The sequence below is a fragment of the Somniosus microcephalus genome, chromosome 33 (assembly GCF_052327205.1).
Source record: "Somniosus microcephalus isolate GS21.2 chromosome 33, FLI_Smic_1.0, whole genome shotgun sequence".
Lineage (NCBI taxonomy): Eukaryota > Metazoa > Chordata > Chondrichthyes > Squaliformes > Somniosidae > Somniosus > Somniosus microcephalus.
The window spans coordinates 26,942,974-26,970,003 of record NC_141019.1 but is presented as its reverse complement, the minus strand read 5'-3'; the positions used below and the strand labels follow the sequence as shown (position 1 = coordinate 26,970,003).

General features: G+C 42.9%; 1 protein-coding gene across 1 annotated transcript; it reads right to left on the bottom strand.

Moving 5' to 3' along the window:
• Positions 1–1,086: 1,086 nt before the first annotated feature.
• On the bottom strand, positions 1,087–26,088 carry LOC147097035 (GTP-binding protein Rheb-like). Its single transcript, XM_085972777.1, has 9 exons — positions 25,795–26,088; positions 22,791–22,862; positions 21,879–21,946; positions 21,530–21,612; positions 20,085–20,141; positions 12,014–12,076; positions 10,711–10,758; positions 4,578–4,659; positions 1,087–3,259 (listed from the first exon to the last, which is right to left on the bottom strand). Exons 1-9 carry the CDS (start codon positions 25,844–25,846, stop codon positions 3,173–3,175), a joined length of 612 nt encoding a protein of 203 aa, XP_085828903.1. The 5' UTR covers positions 25,847–26,088; the 3' UTR covers positions 1,087–3,172.
• Between the last annotated feature and the right edge of the window lie 942 nt (positions 26,089–27,030).

The window sequence follows — 27,030 nt, the reverse complement described above, 5'->3', positions numbered from 1 at the left end:
GAAATTGCAGATGCATTAATCAGAATTTTCCAAAAGGTCTCTAGATTCAGGAACTGTGCCTTTGGATTGGAACATTGCAAATATCACCCCATTATTTAAAAAAAGGGGGGGGGGGGGGGGGGGGAAGAAAATCAGGTATCTACAGACCTGTCAGTTGAACATCAAATTGTGGGGAAGTTGCTGGGATTTCAGAAACAGGGACCTTTCAAGAGTCATTGACCTGAAACATTAACTGTTTGACCTGCTGAGTGTTTCCAGCATTTTCTGTTCTTATTAGATAGAAGACTGGAGAGTGAAATATAAAAACTATGCAAACCCACAGAAAAGGACAAAATGAGTCACATGCACATTATAAACTCCCAGTATTTTGTGTAACCTATCAAAATCAGAGAACGCACAGATGGAAGTGTTTGAAGATCCCAAGGAATACATTCTAAAACAAATAATTTGGTTATAACAACCAACAATTCTTCACATGTGGATGATGGCTAACTATTTAGAACCAAGAGTCTGCTGTCTACAACCAACTTTCCTGAAAAGGACAAGACTATTTTCTACCTCCCCCTCCATTCATGCTACAACAGCTCTTTAGAATTGCTACAATTCCCAGAGTTCAAAATAGACTTGGTTTAAAAATCTATTCACTTGCATGCCACCCAGGTTAATGTGCCAACATGCTGCAGGTTCAAGTGTGTGAGCCCTTATATAGCAAATCATCTGGGTCTCAAACTGAAAGTCATCCAAGGATACTCCCATACATCTAAAAAAAAGTGAAGACCTGTGCACACATTACCTGCCAACACCCTTGGGGGAAAGGAAGTGGAACTGGAATTGGAATTGAAGAAACACTTCCCAAATTTAATCGCCAAGAAAATTGTACATTTTCTGATAGAAAAAGCACTCATTGCAGGGAGAGGTACATCATGTCTGGTCATTGAACTACTGTAATCCCATGTATGCTTCAGTACAAATGGCTAATCTAACAATTTAGTTGGTAAAATTAGAGAAGATATTCTGAGCACTTGAAACTGCAGGCATTTCCTACGATTTCCTTGTTCTAATGCTGCTCACGAAAAAACATAGTCAGATGATTCCACAATATTTTAATAAACCAAAAAGCAAGTTCTACATAATACCTTACAAAACTGCTTTTTACTCAAAATTTGACAAAAGCAGTCAATGCTGGGATGGTAATCCAACACAAAAACATACAATTCAGACAAGAAAAACACAGACTACAATAAGAGTGTAGATAATTGATAAACCACTAAACAGCCAACATTTCAGGACCCAATGACATCTTTGGAGGGTACAAGACGAGAAGTCAGCTTAAGCAAAGGAAATAATTCAAGGCACAGTCTCAATCGGAATGTGGGCCAATACATCTAGGTATAGTTGGCCCCATTTAAGGAAATAAAATACTTTACTCTTAGGAATTGAACTTCACTGGGCAAGTCACAGAACAGAGGGGCTTTACCAGAATACAGATACCGCATCAATGGAATGGTCAGAAAGACATTAAAAGAAAATGCGACGCATCCACTCAACACGCACCTTTGTGATACAAACTGCACTAAAGTTCAACGTTAAATAATTTTTGACGGTGGTGCAGATTACTCCAGTGGAGAGCAAAATGGTTCAGAGTACTTGCTTCTGACCAAACAGCAGCAGTGGAAAGGTGACATTTGACAAAAGGCAGCTTTGGTTTACATAAATTTATTGGAGAAATCCTTATCCAAAAAGACTGCATAAATCATACTAACAGGAGGGCCACCTACCAGATAAAGAATAGGAGATTGGAGACGGCAAGTTTCTCTAGTTGTACTGGTAAAGCTTGGCTGCACTGTGACACTCAGTTGTTACGTAACAGACACAAAATATGCCATTACTTGCAACGACTCAACTAATTGCTAGTAAAGACATATCAAAAACAAGCCCAATTCATTTCTTCAAAAATGAACAGGTAAATGTTAAATAGAAATATAGAAATTCTTACTTTGCCAGAAATTGCAATTGCTCCTGCCCACTGTTACAGGGTCATGGCCATTCATTTAGCATGAACATCCAGTGTGCCAGAGTTTACTGAATTAGCACGTTTAAATAAATAACTGTAAAGCCGAGTTACTTAAGTTAACAAAAAAACCACTTCCTAAACTTTATAGTTGATTTAAATATTATACACCAAAATTATTTTGCAATAACTTACCTGTCCCTTACAAATAAACATTCATGTTGCTGCATAACCCTGCTCAAAGCAGCTCATTGTCTTGATCAGAAACATTCTCTTTGTATTACTTTTGTTCAAACTCAATCAAAGACTTCAAAAAAGAGTTTACTTCAGCAGGACGGATGGGAAAGGGGCTTCGAGGCATGGGCTTTGTCGCAAAGATCAATCAGTAGATAAAGACCCATTCCATAAAGAGGCTTCAGGATTGTTCTAATCCAAAGTAAAACTTCAAAATTGGATATCTGTTAGACCAGCAGCTTTGGCAATAAACAAATTACTAAATGTACTTTCTATATTCATAAAAACAAATAGCCAATAACAAACTACACTATTCTTAAGTGTAGACAAGGATTCCAGCAGTCCAACACTCAGCTATTACAATCTAAACTTTACCCAATCTCTAAATTTGCTACAGTATAGACACTACAAAATGCAACAAACATTTAAAAGTCCATCACGATAAAGAATCCACCTTTTAGAAGACTGCACTCATTCCCACTCTATGGGAATGTAATCCATATCAAACTGAAAAGGCCGTGACAGAGTGGCAGCCCCATCAGGCAACAAATGTTACGGATTGTAGTAGGTAGTTCATTAATGTAAAGCGTGCCCCAATAAAACTGGTTTAGAATCAGCTCTCCAGTGTAAAATTGACAGGTTTCCGTCCTCTCATTACTGAATGCCTTTTACAGAGTGAAATCTTCGAAAGTTTTGGAAACTACCAGTCTACGCAAGGACCAGCAGGTCACAAACTGTAAAGAATGGCAAAAATGACTAATACAAAACTAATGTAACAACTCAGTGATCTAGTAAATCAAGCTGATTAGTGTAAAACAGTTGTAGTGGACCTCTGTGCTGTCACTTTGGCTACAGGCAACTAGTCGCCAAACTCAGAGGAGCCTCCCTTCTTCGCCATCCAGAAGAGTGCCGTGCCCGCAAACCTCACTACATCATGTCACATTTCCGGTCCTGTGTGTACCCGTCTGCTTTGTCAATTTCTTGGATCATCATTTTGAAGATTTCTACTGTAGTCTGAAAGAGAAAAGCAATTCAATAATGTTCAACATTTTAATACTGCCTACTCGCAAGGGCAACAATGTTTAAATACTGTGCAATAGAGGTGCCAAACATAGGACAATGGATGGAAGGCAGGCATTTTTATCCCTTTCTCTCTCTCCCCCATCTGCACCCCCCCCTTGATTTAATAGTTAGTTCTGTAGTTCTCAGTAATGTGCCACTGGTCCATATCCAAAGCATAATGTTTTGAATTGTACATGCCATCAGTGTAACCTTCAGGTCACAGCACAGAGATAAATACAGACAGGTATGAAATGGATCAAACTAGTATCAGTGGTTCTGCTGGGGAACTACCAAAACCTACAGACATGAATCAGTCATTCATGAAAGAAAGACTTATGAAATAATACTGAGCGGCCTGCGGGTGGCGCTGTCCAGGGAAGAGTATAAATACTCGGGCACGGGCCCAGCTTGCGCAGGACATTCTTAACAGGAACTAGTGAAGGACACAACTGGACCTCCATGTTGTAAAACAGTTGATTAAAGCTTTGTTTAACGCTTAGACCAAGTGCCTCGTAGTTTTCTTACGTCACCTACCACCAATCCACTTAGGCTTGGTGAGGAATGTAACATTTGACCTCAATATCAGCAGTCACGAGCAGCTGAACTGCTCAGTTCACCTTTTTGCGCGCAGTGCTTGTTCAGCTCACTTCAGGGGGCAATGGTCTAAATGCAGAGCTCTCCAACACTGAGTGCATTAATCCTGTACTCAAACAGGGCCCTATAAATGATGCATCCAAGAGCAGTAGACACACGTCAAGGTCCTGCTGGATAAACAAAATGGTGGGGGGGGGTGTCAGCATGTGTGTTGCAGAACCTCTGCCACTTGTAGTCCACCACTCCAATTTCTCATTGCATTTAATTTTGTACGCACTGTTGCAGTAACACTGTAGCAAGTAGTGCTCTGTGCAACATATTTGACAGCAGTGACACTTGAGGATTAGCAAGTAATTTTAAATCAGACCCATACACTTAATATCCTGTTGCAACGGATTTGGACAGCCAAACTAGCACCATAACTGGCAGTGGTTTAAGTCTGGATTCTGGGACATAATTTTTGTGGGTCTATGATTCTGCCCCCAAGGTAACAGACAGATTTAAAGCGTAAATGTGGGAACAATCTCGTGGACGCTGGTCTGGAATTCAAACTAAAACAGTACCAGCATAAAAGCAGCTTTCTGTCGAGACACCCTTGCTAATCTGCCACTATATTGCCTCCTTTGGGGAGTGGGAACGTGCAGACTATCAACTTATTTTCTCCCCGGTCACTTACATCATTCTGTTTTGCCGAGGATTCCAAGAACGCAGCCCCCCAGGAATCTGCAAGTTTCTTCCCTTCTTCAGTCTGCACCACCCTATGGAAGCAGCAGCACAAAAACCAACATAAACCTATACAATCCTTCTTCAAAAAGACATTCTTCAAGGTTTAAAAAAAAAAAACACCCAAAAAGCACATCCACTTTATGCAAAGAAAAAATTAACACTACGGGTTTGAGTTTGTTAGATCTCAAAAGGTTGGAAGCATTTACTTCCTCTGCCCCCTCAATTCCCAAAGACTGCGATTACTGTTGGTGTACAGTTCTAAAAGCACAAAACAACCCTCCAGTACATCATCTCACATGTAGACTTAACTGAATGTTAGGAAGCTATGCTGGGGAAGAGAGAAAAACCACACATCACAGGGTCTTGTGCATGCACACTTATCAACAAGGCTTACTATACAGCCATCAGGAGCTGGCTGATTCTGCCCCTCCCTCCCAAACCTGGGGAACATTAAAGACCAATTGTACCCCCCCAGCTACCTCAACACAGACCAACTTCCCAGTCTATATGGGTCAGTACCACATTACATACCACCCTGGAAACATTTATAAAATTACAGTTATGAGTAACCACCATATCTCATCAACAGTACTAGACAATGGACGTTAACAGATGTAGTACCCATACAAGTTAACCATCCGCTCCACGTTTGGAGAGAGTGAATCCAAAATTGATATTAATGTTACTGACATTGCATAACGCTGCAATTTTAGTTGACATGAATATCAATGTTGGGTCTTTGGCCGGATGCAGTTTATCGGAGAGTGGAAGGACTGGGACAGATGTTGGACACGACCAATAATGCAGGGGACTGTTGAGCTGATGCGCTCGTCATTGAGCTGCTGCCAAAGAGCGGTGTCTGCAGGTAACTGTTGGAGCCCTCCTGCTTCCTCACCGTCCTCCAGGTCATCGGTGCTCACTCCATCATGGTCGTCTTTAATGATTGCACTGTGTGTTGTCCTCGTTGCAAATCAAAGTTATGCAGCATACACCAAGCCACTAGGATACGGGACACATTTTGTGGGCTGTATTGCAGGAAGCCACCAGACGTGTCCAAGTATCAATCATTGGTCTGCTCGATGAGGGCTATAGTTGACCCATGGATCTGACTGTAGTGCAATTTGGTTGACGAGCATGGGTACCAGAGAGAAACCGTGCGCCAAGTGTGAAAAATACTTACATTTATACAGCGCCTTTCATGACCACCGGACATCCCAAAGCACTTTACAGCCAATGAGGTACTTTTTTGAAGTGAAGTCACTGTTGTAGTGTAGGAAATGTGCAAGGAATAGCCCTTGTCCCAAGCTGCCAGTGTCTCACTTGCTGTGCAGGGTCGAACAGGTAGTGGTGGTGAAGGATTGACGCAAGATAAAAGCATCATGGCAGTTGCCAGTAAGTGGGCACAGACCAGTACGATTTGCTGCCGGTGATCACATTAATGGAGTGGAAGCCCTCGCAATTCATGAAGGCAGGGAGGTTGCATGGAGCAGCCTGCATGTCAACATGGGTGCGGTCAATGACACCCTGCACTTGGGGGGGAATCTTGTAATCTATATAAATCCCAGAGCTCTATCCTGCTGCTTCTAGAAGTCAATGAGGAAAGTGAAAAGACATGGCATCAGTTACCTACTAAATGGAAGCATGAGCTGCAGATTGACGAATGTTACGGATATCCCGCGGTAGCAGCCGGAGACAAAGACATTCAGAGCAGCAGTGACCTTGACTGCAACAAGCAATGCTGTGCTCTGTGGCAGCTAACTGCGGGTCTTGTTGCAGGGTGACAACTGACGGCCTCCTCAGAGGACCAAAGCCTTCATATGCACTGCTCCTCAGAGAGCTGCAGGTATGTTGTTCGGGGACCATAATCTCAGTTGGGAGGATAAAAGATCCCTGCAAGCATGGCTCCATCAATTTGCTCTCCCTCCACCTGCTCGCTTCTTCCATCAGAGTGAAATTCCCAGAAGGATTCCCCCATGAAGAAATAGATGCAATGCCACAAGCCCCTCGAGTTCAGAACATTCTACAACCACTTAAGAAATTGTGCAAGTAGCAAAAAAGAACTATCGAATGCAAGCAAAATGTCTACCAAAAGTTTTACGCAGGAGCAGCTGAAGAGCCCTTTAACGATCAGTGGAAATGGCTGCCTCATGACTTGTACCCACCATGTTTCATGGGTGGAATCAGGAAATGGTGGTAGAAATAAAAAATGGCATGGGGAGGGTGGTGCATAACTATGTCATCGGACCCCAATTTGCATTTATTAATAAGGGCTCTGCCCGTTTCATGCAGGAGCTCTGGCCGGCTAGATCGCGGTCTGCCTGTAAATTGGAACAGGCAGACAACGGTCAACACTTCAATTCCACTCAAAGATTTGGGTCCCATTGCTGTTCTGTTTTTAGGCGCAAATCGACCAGCCGAGATAACAAAAAAAAAAGCCTATGGTGTCTATCTCCCTAGTCCCATTACCCGGCCTTTACCCCCATATGCTTTTACACTTTTTTTCTTTTTAAAATATTTACACATTTCCTTTTTAAAAGCTATTCTAGATTCTGCTTCCACCAATCTTTCTGGTTGGGCATTTTATCCCAACAATCACCTGCATATATACAGTATATTTTTAAAATCTCCTAATCTCTCCATGTTCTTTTTGGTGATGACCTTAAATTTAAGCCCCTAGTTACCCATCAGTGGAAATAGTTTTTCCCCCCAATTTATCAATGCCCCTCATAATTTTGAGCACCCATCAGATCTCTTCTTAACTGTCTTTGTTGTAATGAAAGGAACCCCAATTACATGATACCAGGGCCAAGAGGCTTTAGTTATGAGGAATGGATAGTGAATCTCATTTGCACACTCTCCATGGTCTTCACATCTTTCTTGAAACAAGGCACCCAAAGCTGGACACAATCTTCGAACTGTAGCCTAACGAATGATTTGTTTAAGTTTAGCATTACCGCTTTGCTTTTGTACTCTATATGCCTATTAGTACAACCTAAAATCACATTTTTTTAAATTTTTTTTTTAATATATAAACAGATTTCTCAACTTGCCCCCTCACTTTTATTCTGTATCTGAACCAAGTCTCCCTGCTCCTCTACTTAGTTCAAAGTTTTACCATTTAGTCACTATTTCATCTCAAAATGCATTACCTCACAGCTCTCCACATTAAATTTCACCGGACACAGATCTGCCCAATCTGCTAACACATGTCTTCCTAAAGATAGTTAACCACACTTGCTATTTTTGTGTCGTCTGCAAATTTTCTTAGTGTGCCCCTGTACCAAAGTTCAGCTCATTTATATATTAAGAGCAATGGTCCCAACACTGGGCCCTGGGGGAGATGGCTGCTTACATCCCTCTAGCCCAAATGCATCCACTAACTACTGCTTTCCATTTTCCATCCTTTAACCAACTTCCTATCCATGCTGCCACACTCCCTTTAACAATGTGTACCTCAATTTTAACAAGTCTCCTGTGTGACACCTTATCCAACACCTTTTGTTTGCAACCTTGGTGTCATATTTGACCCAGAGAGGAGCTTCCAACCACATATCCATGCCATCACAAAGACCGGCTATTTCCACCTCAGTCACATCGCCCGACTCCACCCCTGCCTCAGCTCATTTGCTGAAACCCTCATCCATGCTTTTGTTACCTCTAGACTTGACTATTCCAACGCACTCCTGCCTGGCCGCCACATTCTACCCTACGCAAACTTATCCAAAACTCTGCAGCCCGTGTCCTAACTCGCACCAAGTCCCATTCACCCATCACCCTTGTGCTTGCTCAGCTCCCGGTTAAGCAACACCTCAATTTCAAAATTCTCAAATCCCTCCATAGCCTCGCCCCTCCCCATCTCTAATCTCCTCCAGCCCCACAACCCTCTGAGATATCTGTACTGTAATTCTGGCCTCTTGAGCATCCTCGATTTTAAATTGCTCAACCATTGGTGGCCATGCCTTCAGCTGCCAAGGCCCTAACTCTTGAATTCCCTCCCTAAATCTCTCTCTCCGCCTTTAAGATGCTCCTTAAAACCTACTGCTTTGACTAAGCTTTTGGTCATCGCCCCCAATATCTCCTTATGTGACTCGGTGTCAAATTTTGTTTGATAAAGTTCCTGTGAAGCGCCTTGGGACGTTTTACTACATTAAAGGTGCTTTATAAAAATACAAGTAGTAGTTGTGAAAATCCATATGTCTAACATATTCCTTTATCAATAGTCTAATTTCTTCAAAAGAACTCTTAAATTTGTCAGACATGACTGGCCTGTAATAAATCCATGTTGGTGGTCTAGAATTAACCCAGGTCTTTCTAGACGACCATTAATTTTATCCTGTATTAGGGCCTCCACAAGCTTGCCCATCATCAAGGTTAGGCGGACTGGTCAAAAGTTACCTGCTTTACCCCTTTTTAAACAGAGACATTACACTGGCAACCCTTCAGTCCACTGAAACAACTTCCATCTCCAAGGATGTTTGAAGGATTGTAGTCAGAGCCTCTGCTATTTCTGCTCCAACTTGCCTCAACATTTTAGGATCCATTGCTTCAGGGTCTGGTGCCCATTTCATTTGGAGTTGCACCAAATTTTTCAAGTGTTACTTTCTCATCGCATCCAATTGATCCACCTCGTGTACCCATTCATTCCCCCTACCGCTCTTTGTTTAAAGAAAAAATAGTAAAGTACTCATTTAGCATCTCATCATTCCTTCATCCTCCATGAGAAGACTTCCTTTTTCCAATTAATTCTCAGGCTCTGGGTGTTATTGGCAAGGCCAGGATTTATTACCCATCCTTAGTTACCTTCGAGAAGGTGGTGGCGAGTCTTCTTGAACCATTGCAGTCAGTGTGGTGAAGGTGTTCCCACAATGCTGTTGGGTAGGGAGCTCCAGGATTTTGACCTAGCGATGATGAAGGAATGGCGATACACGTCTAAGTCATCATTGAGCGAGACTCGGAGGTGGTGGTGTTCCCATGCTGGATGTCACGGGTTTGGGAGGTGCTGTCGAAGAAGGCTTGGCGAGTTGCTGTAATGCATCCTCTAGATAGTATACACTGCAGCCAAGGTGAGACAGTGGTGGAGGGAGTGAATGTTTAAGGTGGTGGATGGGGTGCCAGTCAAGCGGTCTACTTTGTCCTGGATGGTGTTGAGCTTCGAGTGTTGTTGGAGCTGCACTCATCCAGGCAAGTGGCGAGTATTCCATCACACTCCTTACTTGTGCCTTGTAGGTGGTGGAAAGGCTTTGGGGAGTCAGGTGAGACGAGACACTCACCACAAAATACCCAGTCTCTGATCTGCTCTGGTAGCCATTTATGTGGCTGGTCCAGCCAATGGTAACCCCCTGAATGTGGGGGACATGGCAATGGTAATGCCCTACACCCCTTCATGCTGAAAAAATCCTTTACTACTTCCCTATATGTTCCCCACCAGTCTTACCTCAGCCTTTTAAATCTAGTTTGCTTCCTCTCTCTATTCAGCATGACTTTCTTTTTTTGCAGCATTTTATCCCCAGTCTAGTATCTTTAACTATTCTCCCTTCAATTTTTTTCTAGATGTTCCCCTACCCTTGCATCCCTCACTTCGTTCTCTAGAACTAGATCCGTTTGTTGTTGGACTAAAAACATATCAGACTAGAATTCAGTCCTAAACATATTGTAGGAACTTGTCCTCCTCTTTGCCACTTACACTACTTTGGATAATTAAAATCAGCTATTACAGGAAACCGATGGGACCGGCGTGTTGCCGGTTGATTAAAAATTCCAGATGACAGAGGATTATCTACCAAGGCTATTTTTAACAAACAAAGAGTCAGACTCCTGTTATTGAGGTGTTCAGACTTCTGACAGCGCCAAGAAGCCGAGTAGTGGCAGTTTGGAGAACTACCCCCACTGACTAACTCGGCCACCGCAGGAGACTCGGACTTGGCAACATTTCCGGTTATTGAGGTGTTGTTTTCGGAGTGTGAATTTTGCCGGTTAATAGAGAATTCCGGATATTTAGGTGCCGTTTAAACGAGAGTTTCCTGTAGTATAGCCCTGTTTTATCTGCAAAGTCTTGCTATTAAGCAAAGACAACTACTACATACCTTTGTTTAGAAAGATCCCTCTTATTTGCAACCAGCACTGTTGGTATTCTAAAGGATGGAGAGAAAAGAACAAAGTTACATCAGATTCAACTGTAGTTGAATGTCTGCAATATGACAAACCAAAGAAAGTATCAGAATAGTAATTTTCTTCTTCAGTGACCAGTGCATTTAAGTCTGTGATAGCCCATGTTAATTCCACCTGCAGGAACCCTACATTTTCTTTTGCTAAAACTTGGATAACAGAAGCCTCACAGTACCAGCTATTGAACAACTCTGTTCAAAAGGACATTTACACGTCAAATGAATATGTCAAGTTGCAATCAAGTATCAATTTATTGTAGTGTTTGTGATGTACTTGCCACTTCTTCCATTTTGAGACTGGACTGTGCAGCAGCCAAGCACTTCGACAACACTGGGTGGCATTGCCAGCTGGAATACCACTCAATGCTGTAGTAAGATCACAGAACCCCTTGAAGAAATGGTTCTGTAATATTGCCCGAGGCTCCAGGTGCTATGAAAGCCATCCCATTTAAATTATGAGCAGATTCCACAGTGCAAGAACACAAAAACAGCATGTGCATGCTTTTACATATGAAGTTATCACGGATTCTAGCCACTGTACCTTCAATAGCTGGCAAAGATACACACTGATCAGAAAAAACAAAACATGGACAGGTTGCTAGAGAAGATGGTGGCAGCCTCTACCTACAAAACCCAGGAAACTCCAGGAGTCTCTGGAGGCAGCAGTGCTGTCTCAGTTACCTTTCAGCATTACAATGTAAATGCAGCATAAGTAAATTGGAAATGTACCTTTCTAGCAGCCACTGAGAAATTGAAGGATGCTAGTTTTCTACATTTCCTATGTTTCTAAGTGTCTGATCGAAGCTCAAGATTCAAGTCAAAAATCCCCAAAGATGAAATAAAGAACAGAATGCACCAATATGATTGCCTAAAAGAACTGCGGAGTGCAAATAGTCCAGCCAACATCTGAAATTGGAGGTTTGAGATTTCAGGTCATAATGCCAATCCATTAACTATAGGTTGACAAAGTTTGACTTCCCCTTCACCCCCCGCCAACCCCAAGATTCAAAGTCCAATGCTAGCCAACAGTCAGATTTGCATTTTGGAGAGATAATTGAAAATAAAACAGGAGGTAGTCTATAATATTTTTCAATCATACATACTTCAATTTGGCTTTGCATTTTGTCTGCATCTGCCCAAATTTTCTCAAGTGCTTCCATGCACAGAAGGCACTAGTGAATGAATGCAAGAAAGCAGCTACATGCACGTCCTCACTACTCACCTGCACATCTGGCAAAAACACGGAGGTTCAAGAGGTGGAGCATAATGTGGAGACGATGGTCGGCTGAGGGTTAAATAAATTAGAATTATGAACAGGTAGTTATTACCAACTCTTAGAAGGTCCCCTTCTTCTGGAGTCACTCCCTCCAGTGGACAGCGGTTGCCAGCTTGCGCTGAGAGCTGGCTACCAGCATCTGTCCAAAACAGACATTTTCTCACACTGGCAACTGGTTACTAAACTCACCGGTCACTTTTGCCAAGCAGAAGGGGGAAAAATGCACTGTACAGATGAACTGTGCATTGCATCTGTGCCCTCAGTTTCTATAAACTGTTATTAATAGCAGACAGCCATCACCCCCATTAAAAAGCACTTGCATGCATTTTTCATGCACTACTCTAGTAAAGCGGTGTTAAAGAACAGCCAAGTGCATTCTGCACCAATTCCCTCATGCACAGCTGTTCATTTAAGCCATTTTAAAAAGCATCAAGTTGTGCGCGCCAGAATAACTGCGGTCTTTTAGTGCTCAAAAACTTGTTGTGGCCACATTTTAATCTAGGGTGAAGATGTTTCCAACAACAATCGTGGTCACACATTGCAAAAGGGAGTTGTATTTTCCCCCTCTTCACTCATTTTGTCAAAGTTTAATGAATGCCATGATTAACCCGTTAACTGCAGGGCAACATTTTAGACTGCACAAGAAAAACACCCAGTGCAATGTTCTGCATGGCACAATATTCAGTGATCACTTTGAGCTGAAGCGAGGCTCTGTAAATAAGGGTTAATTTGTTCTCCAGACTGCAGCCTGGGGAAAATGTGCGCCAGGAATTTTGTTCTGCAATGGTTATACTGTGAATTCATAATAATAGGAGCCAAGAGGTGATTAACATCAGAGTGAAACTGTCACATCAGTGAACAAGCTGTTTACTCGGATAGCCCACTCGAAATATTTTGTAGCCACAAAATTTTTTCCTGCATCACAAGCAAGCCAAGTCACTCCTGATCTCTACTATTGTAGATGGAAGCCACAATGACCTGTGCTGGGGTGAGTGAAACTGTAGGGAAGATTTCATTCAACACAGTACAATCTTTGAAAACATTGCAGCGGAAATACATAAATAGATGCTCAAACCCTAGTATTTATTAAGCACTCCATAGATTAAGGCAAGAGTTAATGTTTTTTAATTAAATGTTTCCCACCCATCTCTCCTGAAGGTGCTAAAATCACACTGCCATGTGTTCCATGGGCACTGGTCACCCTCCAGTATCTTGCCCAAGTGACTGTTCTTCAGGTGCAAGCCTAGAAAATGAGGGATGGTAAGCTAGTCAGCTGTAGGAGAATCAATCAAGCCAGATCCCGTTCTCATCCAACATGCGATGCACTTTCTAGCAGAGATCATTAGACAGCCATCAAGAGCGAGAACCCTCATTTTCCCCTCCGTTGCCTAAGGAATCCACACTGTTGCCCCAGCTGTAACCAGGAATATAATCTGGGACCTTCTGGTCTGTATGGCTCAATCACACACCACCATTACCAACTGAGCCCCCTTAGGCTGCTCCCCACCCAATTGTTGACAACTCAACCTTTTCTGGTCCAAGTGATCGCCAACATGGTTTATAACTCCCTCTATTCAGTCACTATCTTTCCTTTCAAAAACAGTCATCATCACCCCTGCCTCATAAAAGTCCACCCTTGATCCATCCGGCCCTTCCAGCCATCACCCAGTTTCTCACTTTCCCTCCCTGTACTAGATCCTTTAATGGATCATCACTTCCCAGTTGCATGCTCACTTCTCCCAGAACTCACTGTCCAAATCCCTTCAATCTGGCTTCCACCCTGCCCGCAGCACCACGCTGGTCAAAGTCACCAACAATATCCTCTGCGTCTCGGACGCTTCATCTCTCCTTGACCCCTCAAACATTCAACATAGTCAATCATGTCTTCCTCCTCCATGGTCCACCTCAGTGGGGCTCCCTTGGGTGGTTCCACTCCGAAGTATCTCAATGCAGCTAACACATCTCCAGGAATGGCTTCTTCTAGAGCTCCTAAATGGTCACCTCTAGGGTTTCCACCAAGAATCCATCCTTGGCCCCCTCAATGAAATCATCCATAAACACAGGGTCAGCTTCCACACTGACAACACCCAGCTCGGCTTCTCCCACCACTTTTCTCAACTCCACAACCTTCTCCATGCTGGTCAGATTGCCTGTCTGACATGAAGTTGTGAATGAGCCAGAATTTCTTACAATACATCAAGACTTAAGCCATAATTTTAGGCCCCTGCCAAAAACTCTGCAAGTTTGCCACCAACTCCATCCTCCTCCCTGGCTACTCATTGAGGATGAAAGAGACTTCAGGCAACCTTAGCATACTGTTCAACCTAGCGCTTACTGTTCAACCTAGCGCTGAATTTCAAATCCCAGATTTTATCCACTACAAATTAGGTTTACTTCCACCTCCACTCCGCCCCAACCTTACCTCTACGGAAACCCTCATTCATGCTTTCATCAACTCTATACTTGCTAGGGAGTCTTTGAAGTGAAATCTTAGTAACAGGACAGATCTGCTTTGTACTACAGGAAACTCTCGATTTACCAGCACCCAAACAACCGGAAATCTCGGTTAACCGGCAAAATTCAGGAGTAGGTTCAGTTAAGTTTTTCTTCATATTAGTGGCCGTTTCTTGATTCTTGGCTGTGTAATCGGGGGTTCCTGCACTTGTTGCTAAGCAACAGGGACGTTTGGTCTGTGGCCGGGCTTCTTGCACCTGTTGCTAAGCAACAGGGAAGCCTGGATTTGTTGTTGTGTACGGAGCTCTCGTACCTTTTAACTATAACTCTCTAATCCGGACTTTTTGATAAACCGGCGTGGTGCCAGTCCCGTCGGTGCCGGATAAAAAAAGTTTCCTGTATATACACAGGCCTGCCTAGGATAGAAGGGATTAGATTCAGAATTAAAATATCACGTAAACCACTGAACTTTTGAATTGAAGTTGACCCTTACAGCGCCAGCAGTTTAATTACCCTTTTTGGTTTGAACAATCCTCTGAAACATACAAGGACTTTGTAAACATCTAGCCCCCAAGTATTGTGATGGACTGGGAGAAGCCACACTATCAATTCGCCCAGCTTCACAGGGATATAGATGTGCAACATCGTTATGATAGCCAGGTGCCATGTCGGATTGGCATTCCCTTCACAGGAAGAAATGCGTGTAAACGTCATGATTTAGCTATTAGTTTAAGAGTTTTATAGTTCCAATTAGTCCCTAATGCACAGCATTTAATGGCAGGAAAAAAGGATAGATTGCAGAATTGCTAGCTGCAGAAACAAACTTACAAGGTCGACATCTGTGGAAAGAATGTAACAGTTGATGAGAAAAGATTCACTCCTCCAATTAGATAGAAGGCCTTTGTCAGCTCATTAATTTACCCGAAATGTTTTCTTTAGCTTTCCTTTGGTAGAATGACGTGGCTGGCAGCGGCGTCAGAAGTCACGTAGGCTGTAGTTTCAGGCCTTAAATAGAGGGGCAGTTAGCAGCCTAGTTAAGTGCGCACCCCCGGGATAAGAAAGCCGACAGCCAGTCAAGGTGGAACATCTTTTGTTTCCTCCCAGATTTGGTAACCATCAACCTGTTTAGTTTGTAAACACAGCTTGTTGGATGAAGAACTTTGCTATACACGTGAATTATTATTTTTGTGGAATTTCTTGTAGAATAAATATTCCAGCATATGAATTATATTACTGTGGAATCTACAGTTAAAAATAAAGCCCGATCGCAGGGGGACTATTGTGTATGGAGCGTGGCATTCAAAGGGTTGGGTGGGGGGCAGGGGAGGGGAAATTTTGAAATCTAAAGAGAAAGGTCAAGGCAATAGAGCAGTGTAGCGATTTGGGTAAAAATAAGCAGTGTGACAGGACGGGACAGAGTTTAATGGTAACAGTGCAGCAAAGAATAAGGTCAAAGCAGGGAATAATGGTTAAAAAAAAATTAAAGGCTCTTTATCTGAATGCACGAAGCATTCGTAACAAGATAGATGAACTAGTGGCACAATGGGTTTGATCTAATTGCCATTACAGAGACGTGGTTGCAAGGTGGCCAAGGTTGGGAGCTAAATGTTCCAGGGTACTTGACGTTTCAAAAAAGACAGGCAGAATGGAAAAGGAGAGGGAGTAGCCCTGATAATAAAGGATGACATAAGGACAGTAGTGAGAAAGGATTTCGGCTCGGAAGATCAGGAAGTAGAATCAGTATGGGTGGAGATAAGGAATAACAAGGGGCAGAAAACACTGGTAGTAGTATATAGGCCCCCTAACAGTAGCTATACCATTGGACAGAATATTAATCAAGAAATAGTAGGAGCTTGTAACAAAGGTAATGCAATAATCGTGGGCGACTTTCATCTTCATATAGGCTGGACAAATCAAATTGGCAAAAGGTAGTCTGGAGGACGAGTTCATGGAATGCATTCGGGACAGTTTCCTAGAACAATACGTCATGGAGCCAACCAGGGAACAGGCTATTTTAGATCTTGTATTGTGTAATGAGACAGGGTTAATTAGCAATCTCATAGTAAAGGATCCTCTGGGGGCAGAGTGATCATAATATGATAGGCAAGTCACTCTCAAAATTAATGTGAAATTCTAAGTCCGAAACTAGAGTCTTAAACTTAAATAAAGCCAATTACATAGGTATATGAGGGGCGAGTTGGCAAAGGTAGATTGGAAAAATAGATTAAAAAGGTATGGCAGTAGATAAGCAGTGGCAAGCATTTAAAGAAATATTTCATAATTCTCAACAAAAATACATTCCATTGAGAAACAAAACCTCCTCGGGAAAAGTGATCCAACCATGGCTAACTAAAGAAGTTAAGGATAGCATTAGATTGAAAGAATAATAATAAGCAGCCTGAGGATTGGGAGTTTCAGAAACCAGCAAAGGTTGACCACAAAAAAAAAATTGATAAAAAAGGGAAAAAATAGAATGAGAGAAAACTAGCTAGAAATATAAAAGCAGATTGTAAGAGTTTCTACAAATATGTAAAAAGGAAAAAAAAAAAAAAGAGTAGCAAAAGTAAACATTGGTCCCTTCGAGGCTGAGACAGGAGAAATTATTATTATGGGGAATAAGGAAATGGCAGAAACGTTAAATATTTTGTATCTGTCTTCACAGTAGAAGACACACAAAGCATACCAAAAACAGTGGGGAACCAAGGGTCTAATGAGGGTGAGGAACTTAACGTAAATTAATATAAGTAGAGAAAGAGCACTAGAGAAACTAATGGGACTAAAAGCCGACAAATCCTCTGGACCTGACGGCCTACATCCTAGGGTTCTAAAAGAGGTGGCTGAACAGATAGTGGATGCATTGGTTTTGATCTTCCAAAATTCCCTAGATTCTGGAATGGTCCTAGCGGATTGGAAGGTCGTATATGTAACACCGCTATTCAAGAAAGGAGGAAGAGAAAAAACAGGCCAGTTAGCCTGACATCAGTCGTCAGGAAAATGCTGGAATCCATTGTTAAGGAAGTGGTATCAGGGCACTTAGAAAATCATAACATGATTAGGCAGTCAACATGGTTTTATGAAAGGGAAATCGTGTTTGACACATTTTAGTTTTTTTGAGGATGTAACTAGCAGGGTAGATAAAGGGGAACCAGTGGATGTATATTTGGATTTCCAAAAGGCATTTGATAAGGTGCCACATAAAAGGTTATTACACAAGATTAGGGTTCATGGGCTTGGGGGTAAGAGAGGATTGGTTAATGGACAGAAAACAGAGAGTAGGGATAAACGGATCTTTTTCAGGTTGGCAGGCTGTAACTAGTGGGGTGCCGCAAGGATCAGTGCTGGGGCTTCAGCTATTCACAATCTATATTAATGACCTAGATGAAAGGACCGAGTGTAATGTATCCAAGTTTGCTGATGATACAAAGCTAGGTGGGACAGTAAGCGGTGAGGAGAACACAAATAGTCTGCAATGGGATATAGATAGACTGAGTGAGTGGGCAGTAAGGTGGCAGATGGAGTATAATGTGGTGAAATGTGAGGTTATTCACTTTGGTAGGAAGAATAGAAAAAGAATATTTTTTAAATGGTGAGAAACTTTCAAATGTTGGTGTACAGAGAGATTTGGGGGCCCTCGTACAAGAAACACAGAAAGCTAGCATGCAGGTACAGCAAGCAATAAGGAAGGCAAATGGCATGTTGGCCTTTATTGCAAGGGGGTTGGAGTGTAAGAGTAAGGAAGTCTTGCTCCAATTGTACAGGGCCTTGGTGAGACCACACCTGGAGTACTGTGCACTGTTCTGGTCTCCTTATCTAAGGAAGGATATACTTGCCTTGGAGGCGGTGCAGCGAAGGTTCACTAGATTGATTCCTGGGATGAGGGGGCTGTCCTATGGTGAGAGATTGTGTAGATTGGGCCGATACTCACTCTGGAGTTTAGAAGAATGAGAGGTGATCTCATTGAAACATACAAGATTCTGAAGGGGATTGACAGGGTAGATGCCGAGAGGTTGTTTCCCCTGGCTGGAGAGTCTAGAACTAGGGGACATAGCCTCAGGATAAGGGGTCGGCCATTTAGGACTGAGATGAGGAGGAATTTCTTCACTCAGAGGGTTGTGAATCTTTGGAATTCTCTGCCCCAGAGGGCTGTGGATGCTGAGTCTTTGAGTATATTCAAGGCTAAGATAGAGAGATTTTTGGACTCTAGGGGAATCAAGGGATATGGAGATCGGGCGGGAAAGTGGAGTTGAGGTCGACAAGTCATGACCTTATTGAATGGCGGAGCAGACTCGAGGGGCCGTATGGCCTACTCCTGCTCTTATTTCTTATGTTCTTATGTCTCGAACCAGAACTACACGTGGGCCTTTGTATCCACAATTTAACACTGTGCATTCCAGTCTCCTTCCGCTACACTTTTGGTGGCAGAGCCTTCAGCTACATCGGCCTTTCCCAAATCCTTCAGTCTCGCTAACTCCTTCTAAAATCCTTCTCAAAACACACCTCTTCGACCAAGCTTTCGGTCACCTCTTCTGACCGCCAAGGCTCAGCACCTAGTCCTTTTCACCCACGAAGCTTCTCGGAATGAGGCGCTATATGAATGCAAGTTGTTGTTATCCCAGCCTCAAAAATATTTTGGGTTGTGATTGTGTCTAGTCACAACTATATGTATATACTAGTGGAACAAAGGAGGCACAGGTTGGTATCCTTACAAAAAGTAAGCAGAGAGTGCTAGGCACAGTGAATTCCAACTCATTACAATTACACAAGCCCTTACTATTAACTCATCCAGTCAATATGGTGAAGATTTAGCATTAACCATTAAAAGCAGTAACGTCTTTAGCTACACAACGAAGTATCGCAGCACAAGCGAGTCAGCAAGAAGAAACTGGTAAATGTTAACGATTAACAAGATTGAGATCACTTATATGGCCAACAATTAAAAACCATTAAACCAATATTGCAGATACTGGACATCTGAAATAAACCAGAAAATGCTGCAAATACTCCAGTAGGTCAGACAGCATCTGTGAAGAGGTCTGACGAAAGGTCATCAACCCGAAACGTTAATTGTTGCTCTGCACAGGTGGTGCCTGACCAGCTGAGTGTTTGAAGCATTTTCTGTTTTTATATTAAAATCCTCCAATTTGGCCAGAAGGTTACCCAATACCATACATCTACTTCATGTTACCCTCTCCCCGATAGAAATGGGATAATTGACAGCTTCAGCAATGATTATACCTACCCTCAAGCAAAATGGCTGAAGATCAATTACAAACTTGCCTCAAACACAGTAAGCTAGTGCTGTTCAAGTTGTACTGTAGCTGCAGCCTTGGGTTTTCTGATTAATATACACCGAGATATGTTTATTCCAGTGGGTTTATTCCAAAAACACCCCAGAACATTAAAACTTCTGTATTGCCAAGTGCACTCACTCTGCCTCTGCCACTATAGTAGGTGCAGTTGAGTCAGTGGTCCATGCCAGAATGTGTTGGGCATGGTCAGGTTTATGCAGGACCACTCAAATCAGCTAGGAAAATAAAACATTACAAAAATCACCGGTACTCACTGGATTTTCCCCACCATATCCAGCAGTTTACTGCGAATCGCCTTAATCACTTCAAAACTGCAACAAAAATACCAAAAGGCAAACATCAGCAACAAAGGGGTAACAGATTCACAAGAAGCAGCTACTTTTATCCATGAGTAATCAGTGCATAAAATCCTCTCCATCCCTTCCCACCTCCAGTGGGTTAGGACGAGCAATCCTTTCGGATTGAAGAACGACTCAATGCTTCACTTTATATAGAGTCAAATCCCCTCCTCCACAGCAGAAAAACACTTGGTTTGATCATCAGCCTGCAACATGTTTGCCAAATGGCAGCCCGGGCCAGGGAGAGAGAAAGAGAGAGGGGTGGGGAGGGCAGGGGGAGTTCCCATTCCCAATGCAGTTCAGTGGCTCAAGCTAGAATGCATTTGGAGAGGCCAGCCAGCCATCAGGTTCAACCAGAATGGCTCCCGGGGTCAAATAGCTTACCAACTGACGATTGAGGCTTGGATTATGACTGGACACATGAGAAAGGTACTGGAGGAGAATTAAAAGCTTACCACAAGTTAGGTTTATTTGTAAAATAGTCCCACTGCAGAGGATTTCACTTATGGCAATTTTAGCATTTTATAATTCACATGCAGTTCAGGCATTTGAGAATTATACAAACTGATGCAAGGCAAGTGAAAAAAAATTAAGGGAGACTGGTAGTGAAAAAAAATTAATCTTAACATTTAGATATGAAAATACTATTCTGACATTTTTGTTTTCCCACCTGTGGCTCCCCCTCCCCAATTTTCAGCCCCCTCTCCTGAAGGAAGTCAGGCTGAGGTAGAATTCCACCCAGCACCTGCCCTCTAGTACCTCACCCAAGCGTGCAGTCATATCTGCAACTTGCTAGCGTGTTGGCAGGTTATTCCACAACGAAGGGCATCACAGCCCTATTCTGTCCTTGCCTGACCACACGTGCACTCTCCAGCACAACTCTGGCTGCTACCCCAGCGGAGATGAGTTAACTCAGCACAGTCTAAGAAGCGGGTTCTTCCACTCTATGTGGTTCAGTGGTACAATGAGCAGTGTATTCACCCTCCGAGCCAAAAGGGCGCCCATCCATTTCAAAAAGCAGCCCAATGTGTTTGAGGGCTAACTGATGAAATGGCATAAGCCAGTGTCCTTTCACTTCAAAGATAAGGCTCCAAACCAGACTAGATAGATGTCTGGCAGAGTAGAGAGTGCTTTATTTTGCATCCAACCTATGCTATACATGCCCACACAAACAGAAATCAGTCCAGTAAGTAGAAGATTCCATCAAAACCAAGTTTTCTTTGCCTCCTCAAATCAAACTCTTAAATCCAAGATTAACCTTTATACAGCGTCAGCTTATAGTGGCTGCCAGACACGTCAGGTTTGTTCAAATTTAAAATGACTTCCACCTAGTTCTGAATCATGTAACAAGGATTACTCACCTCTTCATTGACGTTACAGAGTAAACCAAAACATAGCCATGAATATCCACAGTGTGGGACCGGCTGAATATCGAGTACTCGTCCTAAAAAGCAGAAACAGAAAAAGAAATGCTCAAGAGAAGAAAATGAAACTCGAGTTCGGTTATCAAAATGAGTGAAACGCAGTTAAAGTCAAAACAAGAGGCAGCACAAACCAGGTACTGAAAGGCTAAAAACAAGTTTGCCATTTCAGGGTGGCAGACATATTCCTGCAATATGCCAAACACATGGTAAAAAAATCACATTCCATGTTCCAAACCAACAGATTGCAAAGCGCCCCTCGACAAGGTTATCCACCCGCAGCTCTCACCTGCCCAGCAGTGTCCACCAGTTGCAGATAGAAGTCTTGTCCATCGAAGTTTATGGTTTTATTAAAAGCTGCAACACAGTTTAAAAAAAAAAATGTAATATGAACAGAGAAGAAAGTCTGCATATATTTAGAAGAGGAGTTACATCCTGCAGGCGATAGCTGCACTTTGTTCTACCAATAAACCTACAAGCAAGGTACAGTATTTCAGCTCTACTGACTCAAAAAATCAGTCACATGCAGACAACAAAAACCAAACAGGAGCAGTTCAGTCGAGCGAAACACAAGGAGCCATCAACTGACACTGGAAAGGAGCTTGAAGCTGTACTATCATAGAAAGTTACAGCACGGAAGGAGGCCATTTCGGCCCATCGTGTCCGCGCCGGCCAACAAAGAGCTATCCAGCCTAATCCCACTTCCTAGCTCTTGGTCCGTAGCCCTGCAGGTTCGAGCATCCCAAGTGCACATCCAAGTACTTTTTAAATGTGGTTAGGGTTCCTTCCTCTACCACCCTTTCAGACAGTGAGTTCCAGACCCCCACAACCCTCTGGGTGAAGAAATTTCCCCTCAAATTCTTCCACCAATTACTTTAAATCTGTGCCCCCTGGTTTTTGACCCCTCTGCTAAGGGAAATAGGTCCTTTCTATCCACTTTATCTATGCCCCTCATAATTTTATACACCTCAATAAGGTCTCCCCGCAGCCTCCTCTGTTCCAAGGAAAAATGAGGAGCATACATATCTCTGATCAGTTTTAAAAATTGCAGAAGACAGGCTGAAATTAGTTTGGGACATGGTAGACTTATGGACGGCACTGGGATATTTGATAAATTGACTCCAAATTTGCTCAGTCAGCCTGTGATGCTACCATTGCTCAGCAATAATCTTTACACCACCACTAAAAAGACCACACTTACTATTCTCAATTGTAGGGTCATAGCGATCGATGAATTGTCCTTCCACAAATTGGATCGTCAGCGATGTCTTTCCTACAAAAAAGGAGTTGACAAAGTAAAAACATATTTCAGAATGACAAAAATAACAGCTCCTGAAAAGGCAACATTAAAGCACAATCTAACTGTACTTACATTACTTTTCTTCATTAAAAAAGAAAGTTGTTTCTGCTAAAACATTGAAGTCAGAGTACCACAAAAATTTCAGTTCAAATCTAAATACACATAATTCCCATCTTAGAACCATTACGTTCAGAACCACTATACAAGGGGATGGTGTTCAAAGTTCTCCAAACCATCACATTAGTGGAGCAATATGAGAAACTTAAGCTTGAAATGCATTGCTATTACAAATTCAGAATTTAATGGGTCATAGGAATTATTGAACAAACAAAAACAGGGATAACCAAGTTATCTAGTGCAGTACACCACATGTTGTTAAACTAGAGTACACAGAACCTAGGGGTCAACAAGGGAATCCCAGGAGGTCATTACAGTTCTCTTATTTGTTAACTTACTTGAAACAGGAGATCATCAGGAGCACGTCAATATTTGCAGAGGACCTCCCCAAACAGAAAAGACAAAATACCACTAACCAAACAGGACTAAAAGAAAGGCTCCATTTTGGCTCTCCTACTTCAGCACAACTATTTGCACTTGAAGTAGTTCCCATGCTGACCAAGCCAGAATTCTCTTTTTAATGGCATACTTGTGGTAAAAGTGAGCACCAGCTTGGCTCAGTTGGTGGCATTCTCACCTCTGGGTCAGAAAGATTCAGATTCACGCCCTTTTCCAGAATTGAGGCAAATCATCTATAGACTGGCGCTCTCCAGTGCAGTACTGAGGAAGCGCTACATTGTTGAAGGCACCACCCTTGTTAAATCAAAGGTTCCGTCTGCCTGTTCCACTGGTTCACATGGGTGTTATAGAGATCACATTATTGGAAGAGGAGCAGGGAATTCTCCCAGTGTTCCGACCAACATTGGGAATTAATTTCACTGCTGCCTGTGGGATCTTGCTGTGCAAATTGGCTGCAGTGCTTGCCTACGTATCAACAACCACTCCATTCAAAGTAATTCACGTGTGAAGCACGGAGTCATTTCTGACCAAACTCTGCACAAACACAAGGTTTTCCAGTAAAAAGAACCGTAGTGCGATAGCAAAATACTGCAGATGTTGGAAATCCAAAATAACAAACAGAAAATGCTGGAAAAACTCAGCAGGTCAGGCAACATCCGTGGAGAGAAATCTGAGTTGACGTTTCAGGTCAAACCCTTCTTCAAAACCGGAAAGAAAAAAGATCGAAGGCAGGGCTGCGATCGGACAAAAGAATTAAAAGAAACAAAAGAAAGAAGTAAAAGAGACAATAAAAGGTATTCGAAGCTAGACGAGATGGTAATAGGCTGAGATTAGGTGTGAAGTGTACTGGCAGGGCAAGAGATAGCTGCCAGCTGTGAGAGAAACAAAAGGAAAAGGGGGGGTGGGGGGAAAAGGAATGGAAAAATTACAAGAAAAAATGTAATAGGGGCTGAGGTTATGATCTGAAATTGTTGAACTCGATAGAGTCCAGAAGGCTGCAGAGTGCCTAATCGGAAGATGAGGTGCTGTTCCTCGAGTTTACGTTGAGCTTCCGTGGAACAATACAAGAGGTCAAGGACGGTGAGGTCCGAGTGGGAATGGAGCGTTGAATTAAAATGACAGGCGACCGGAAGCTCGGGGTCACCCTTACGGACTGAACGGAGGTGTTCTGCAAAGCAGTCACCCAATCTGCGTTTGGTCTCCCCAATGTAGAGGAGACCGCATCGTGAGCAGCGAATACAGTATACTAGATTGAGAGAAGTACAAGTAAAATCGCTGTTTCACCTGGAAGGGGTGCTTGGGGCCCTGGACAGTGGGAAAGGGGGGGGGGGGGGTGGGGAAGGGAGGTATAGGGGCCGGTGTTACATCTCCTCCGCTTGCACGGGAAAGAACCATAGGCTTGTGCTAGTATTTTAAAACCATGCAAGTTTTAAAAGATCACAAGTTTTCTTCCTTAAAATAAGTGCCTCTCCTTCTCCCACCGCCTCAAAAGAGTAGCAAGGGGTGCTTTTCCCCTTCAATCGCCATGGGAATTAATACTTGGCAATCAGCTTCCAGCTCAAAGCTAGTTAAAATGCATTTCCTTTAACATCACAACGGCTAGAGATAAGCTGGTGGCAATTAGCAGTAGCCCAGCAAATGTGATTCTAGTTCAATTTATTCCCAGCCACAGTTGTAACTGGGGAAAATGGACAGGAAAAGACACGTCTTCAGACAACTCTAAACCATTTCAGAAAAATGCCGTGGGACTGGAATTTTTCCCCCAAATTACAGGCTGTTTGCATTCTGAAAACGTTGGGGGGATTGGGACTGCGAGCATCAAGGAAGGGGGGGGGGGGTGCAACTTAACATGGGAGAGAGAGAGGAAACACTGGAGTCATTTCTGACAAAACTCTGCACAAATACAAGGTTTTCCAATAAAAATAAAACCACATTAGTAGTATTTTAAAACCATGCACGTTTTAAAAGATTAACACATTTTCTTCCTTAAAATATGTACCTCTCCTTCCCTCCCCCACAAAAAAAAGAGTAAGGAATGCTTTTCCCCTTCAATCGCGAATGGTCTCATCAAACATTTTCGCCATTTGTAAAAAAAAATCAATTTGCGTTCCTTTTTTCAACCCTTAAATTTAGAGAAAAAAAACCTTTAATACGGGATTTTACATCCAATGAACTTATAATCGTACTGAAGCACCAATAACACATGGAGGGGGGAGTAAGTGCTGGAGTATTAAAAGCACGACTGTACTAGCAATGTTTCGGATTTGGCAGCAGCTGATAGCATTGAGAATAAAAAGAAATAATATTAATATTGTTGCTGGTCGAACCGCGCGGGGAGGATGTCCATCCAGTCCCTCGAGACAACGACACCGAAAATAAAGACACTCACCGACCGATCGATAGCCCAGCACTGCAATCTTCCGAAACTTTAACGGGGCCATGTATTTATTATTCGCCGGTGGTTGGATTTACATTTAAAAAATTGTTTTTGAACCACCCGGGCTTGCATCGGTCACGTGAGCTTTAACACCCGGAGGGGGGAGAGCGCGAAGTTCGGGAAGGTGATTTGATTCCGTCTTCCTGCACCGAGGCCGCAAACCACTCCCCTCGCTCTATTTATTTGATCTCCTTTTCACTCACCGCGGCCTCATTTAAAAAAAAAAGTTTTCACACACAACAAAACCCTTCGCACAATTTACGGCATTCGGTCGGGGGGCGCAGCGTGTCGTAAAGTACCTGTCGGTCGGCTCCGCACCTCGCTCTTGCGCGCCCCCTCCCGGCCAGAGCTCACAGAGCAAACTCAAGGCTGCTGTTGGTACCATAGCCAAATACTGCAGATGTTGGAAATCCGAAATAACAACAGAAAATGCTGGAAAAACTCAGCAGGTCAGGCAACATCCGTGGAGAGAAATTTGAGTTGACATTTCGGGTCGAACCCTTCTTCAAAACTGGAAAGAAAAGAAAATAGATCGAAGGTTCCGATCTTGCCCTGATTTAAGTTTCTTTCTCACCGTTTTCACAATGCTCCAAAGTGTTGGATGTGCAATTTGCAGATGACACAAAACTTGGAAATGTAGTGAACAGTGAGGAGGATAGTGATAGACTTCCAGAGAATGGGCGGACACGTGGCAGATGAAATTTAACACAGAAAAGTGCGAAGTGATACATTTTGGTAGGAAGAACGAGGAGAGGCAATACAAACTAAAGGGTACAATCCTAAAGGGGGTGCACGAACAGAGAGACCTGGGGGTGCATGTGCACAAATCGTTGAAAATGGCAGGGCAGGTTGAGAAAGCGGTTAAAAAAGCATACGGGATCCTAGGCTTCATAAATAGAGGCATAGAGTACAAAAGCAAGGAAGTTATGATGAACCTTTATACAGGAAACTTTCGATTTACCGGCACCTAAATAACCGGAAATCTCAGTTAACCGGCAAAATTCAGGAGTAGGTTCAGGTAACTTTTATTACTTGCCTTCCTCCATCTGTTGCTGTGCAAGGGTGTGGCTGCAGCTGTTGCTAAGCTACAGAGACGCTCGGAACTTGTGGCCATTGTTCTGAACCTGTTGCTAAACAACAGGGTTTGTTGCTTTATACGGAGCTCTCAGCTCCGCATCTTTTACTATA

Coding starts and splice junctions, on each gene's coding strand:
- LOC147097035 (XM_085972777.1), bottom strand. CDS start 25,846: ATGGCCCCGTTAAAGTTTCGGAAGATTGCAGTGCTGGGCTATCGATCG. Junction 12,077..20,084: donor GATATGGTGGGGAAAATCCA/GTGAGTACCGGT, acceptor TTTAACCCTCAG/CCGACCATCGTCTCCACATT. Junction 4,660..10,710: donor AGGGATCTTTCTAAACAAAG/GTATGTAGTAGT, acceptor CTGCTTCCATAG/GGTGGTGCAGACTGAAGAAG.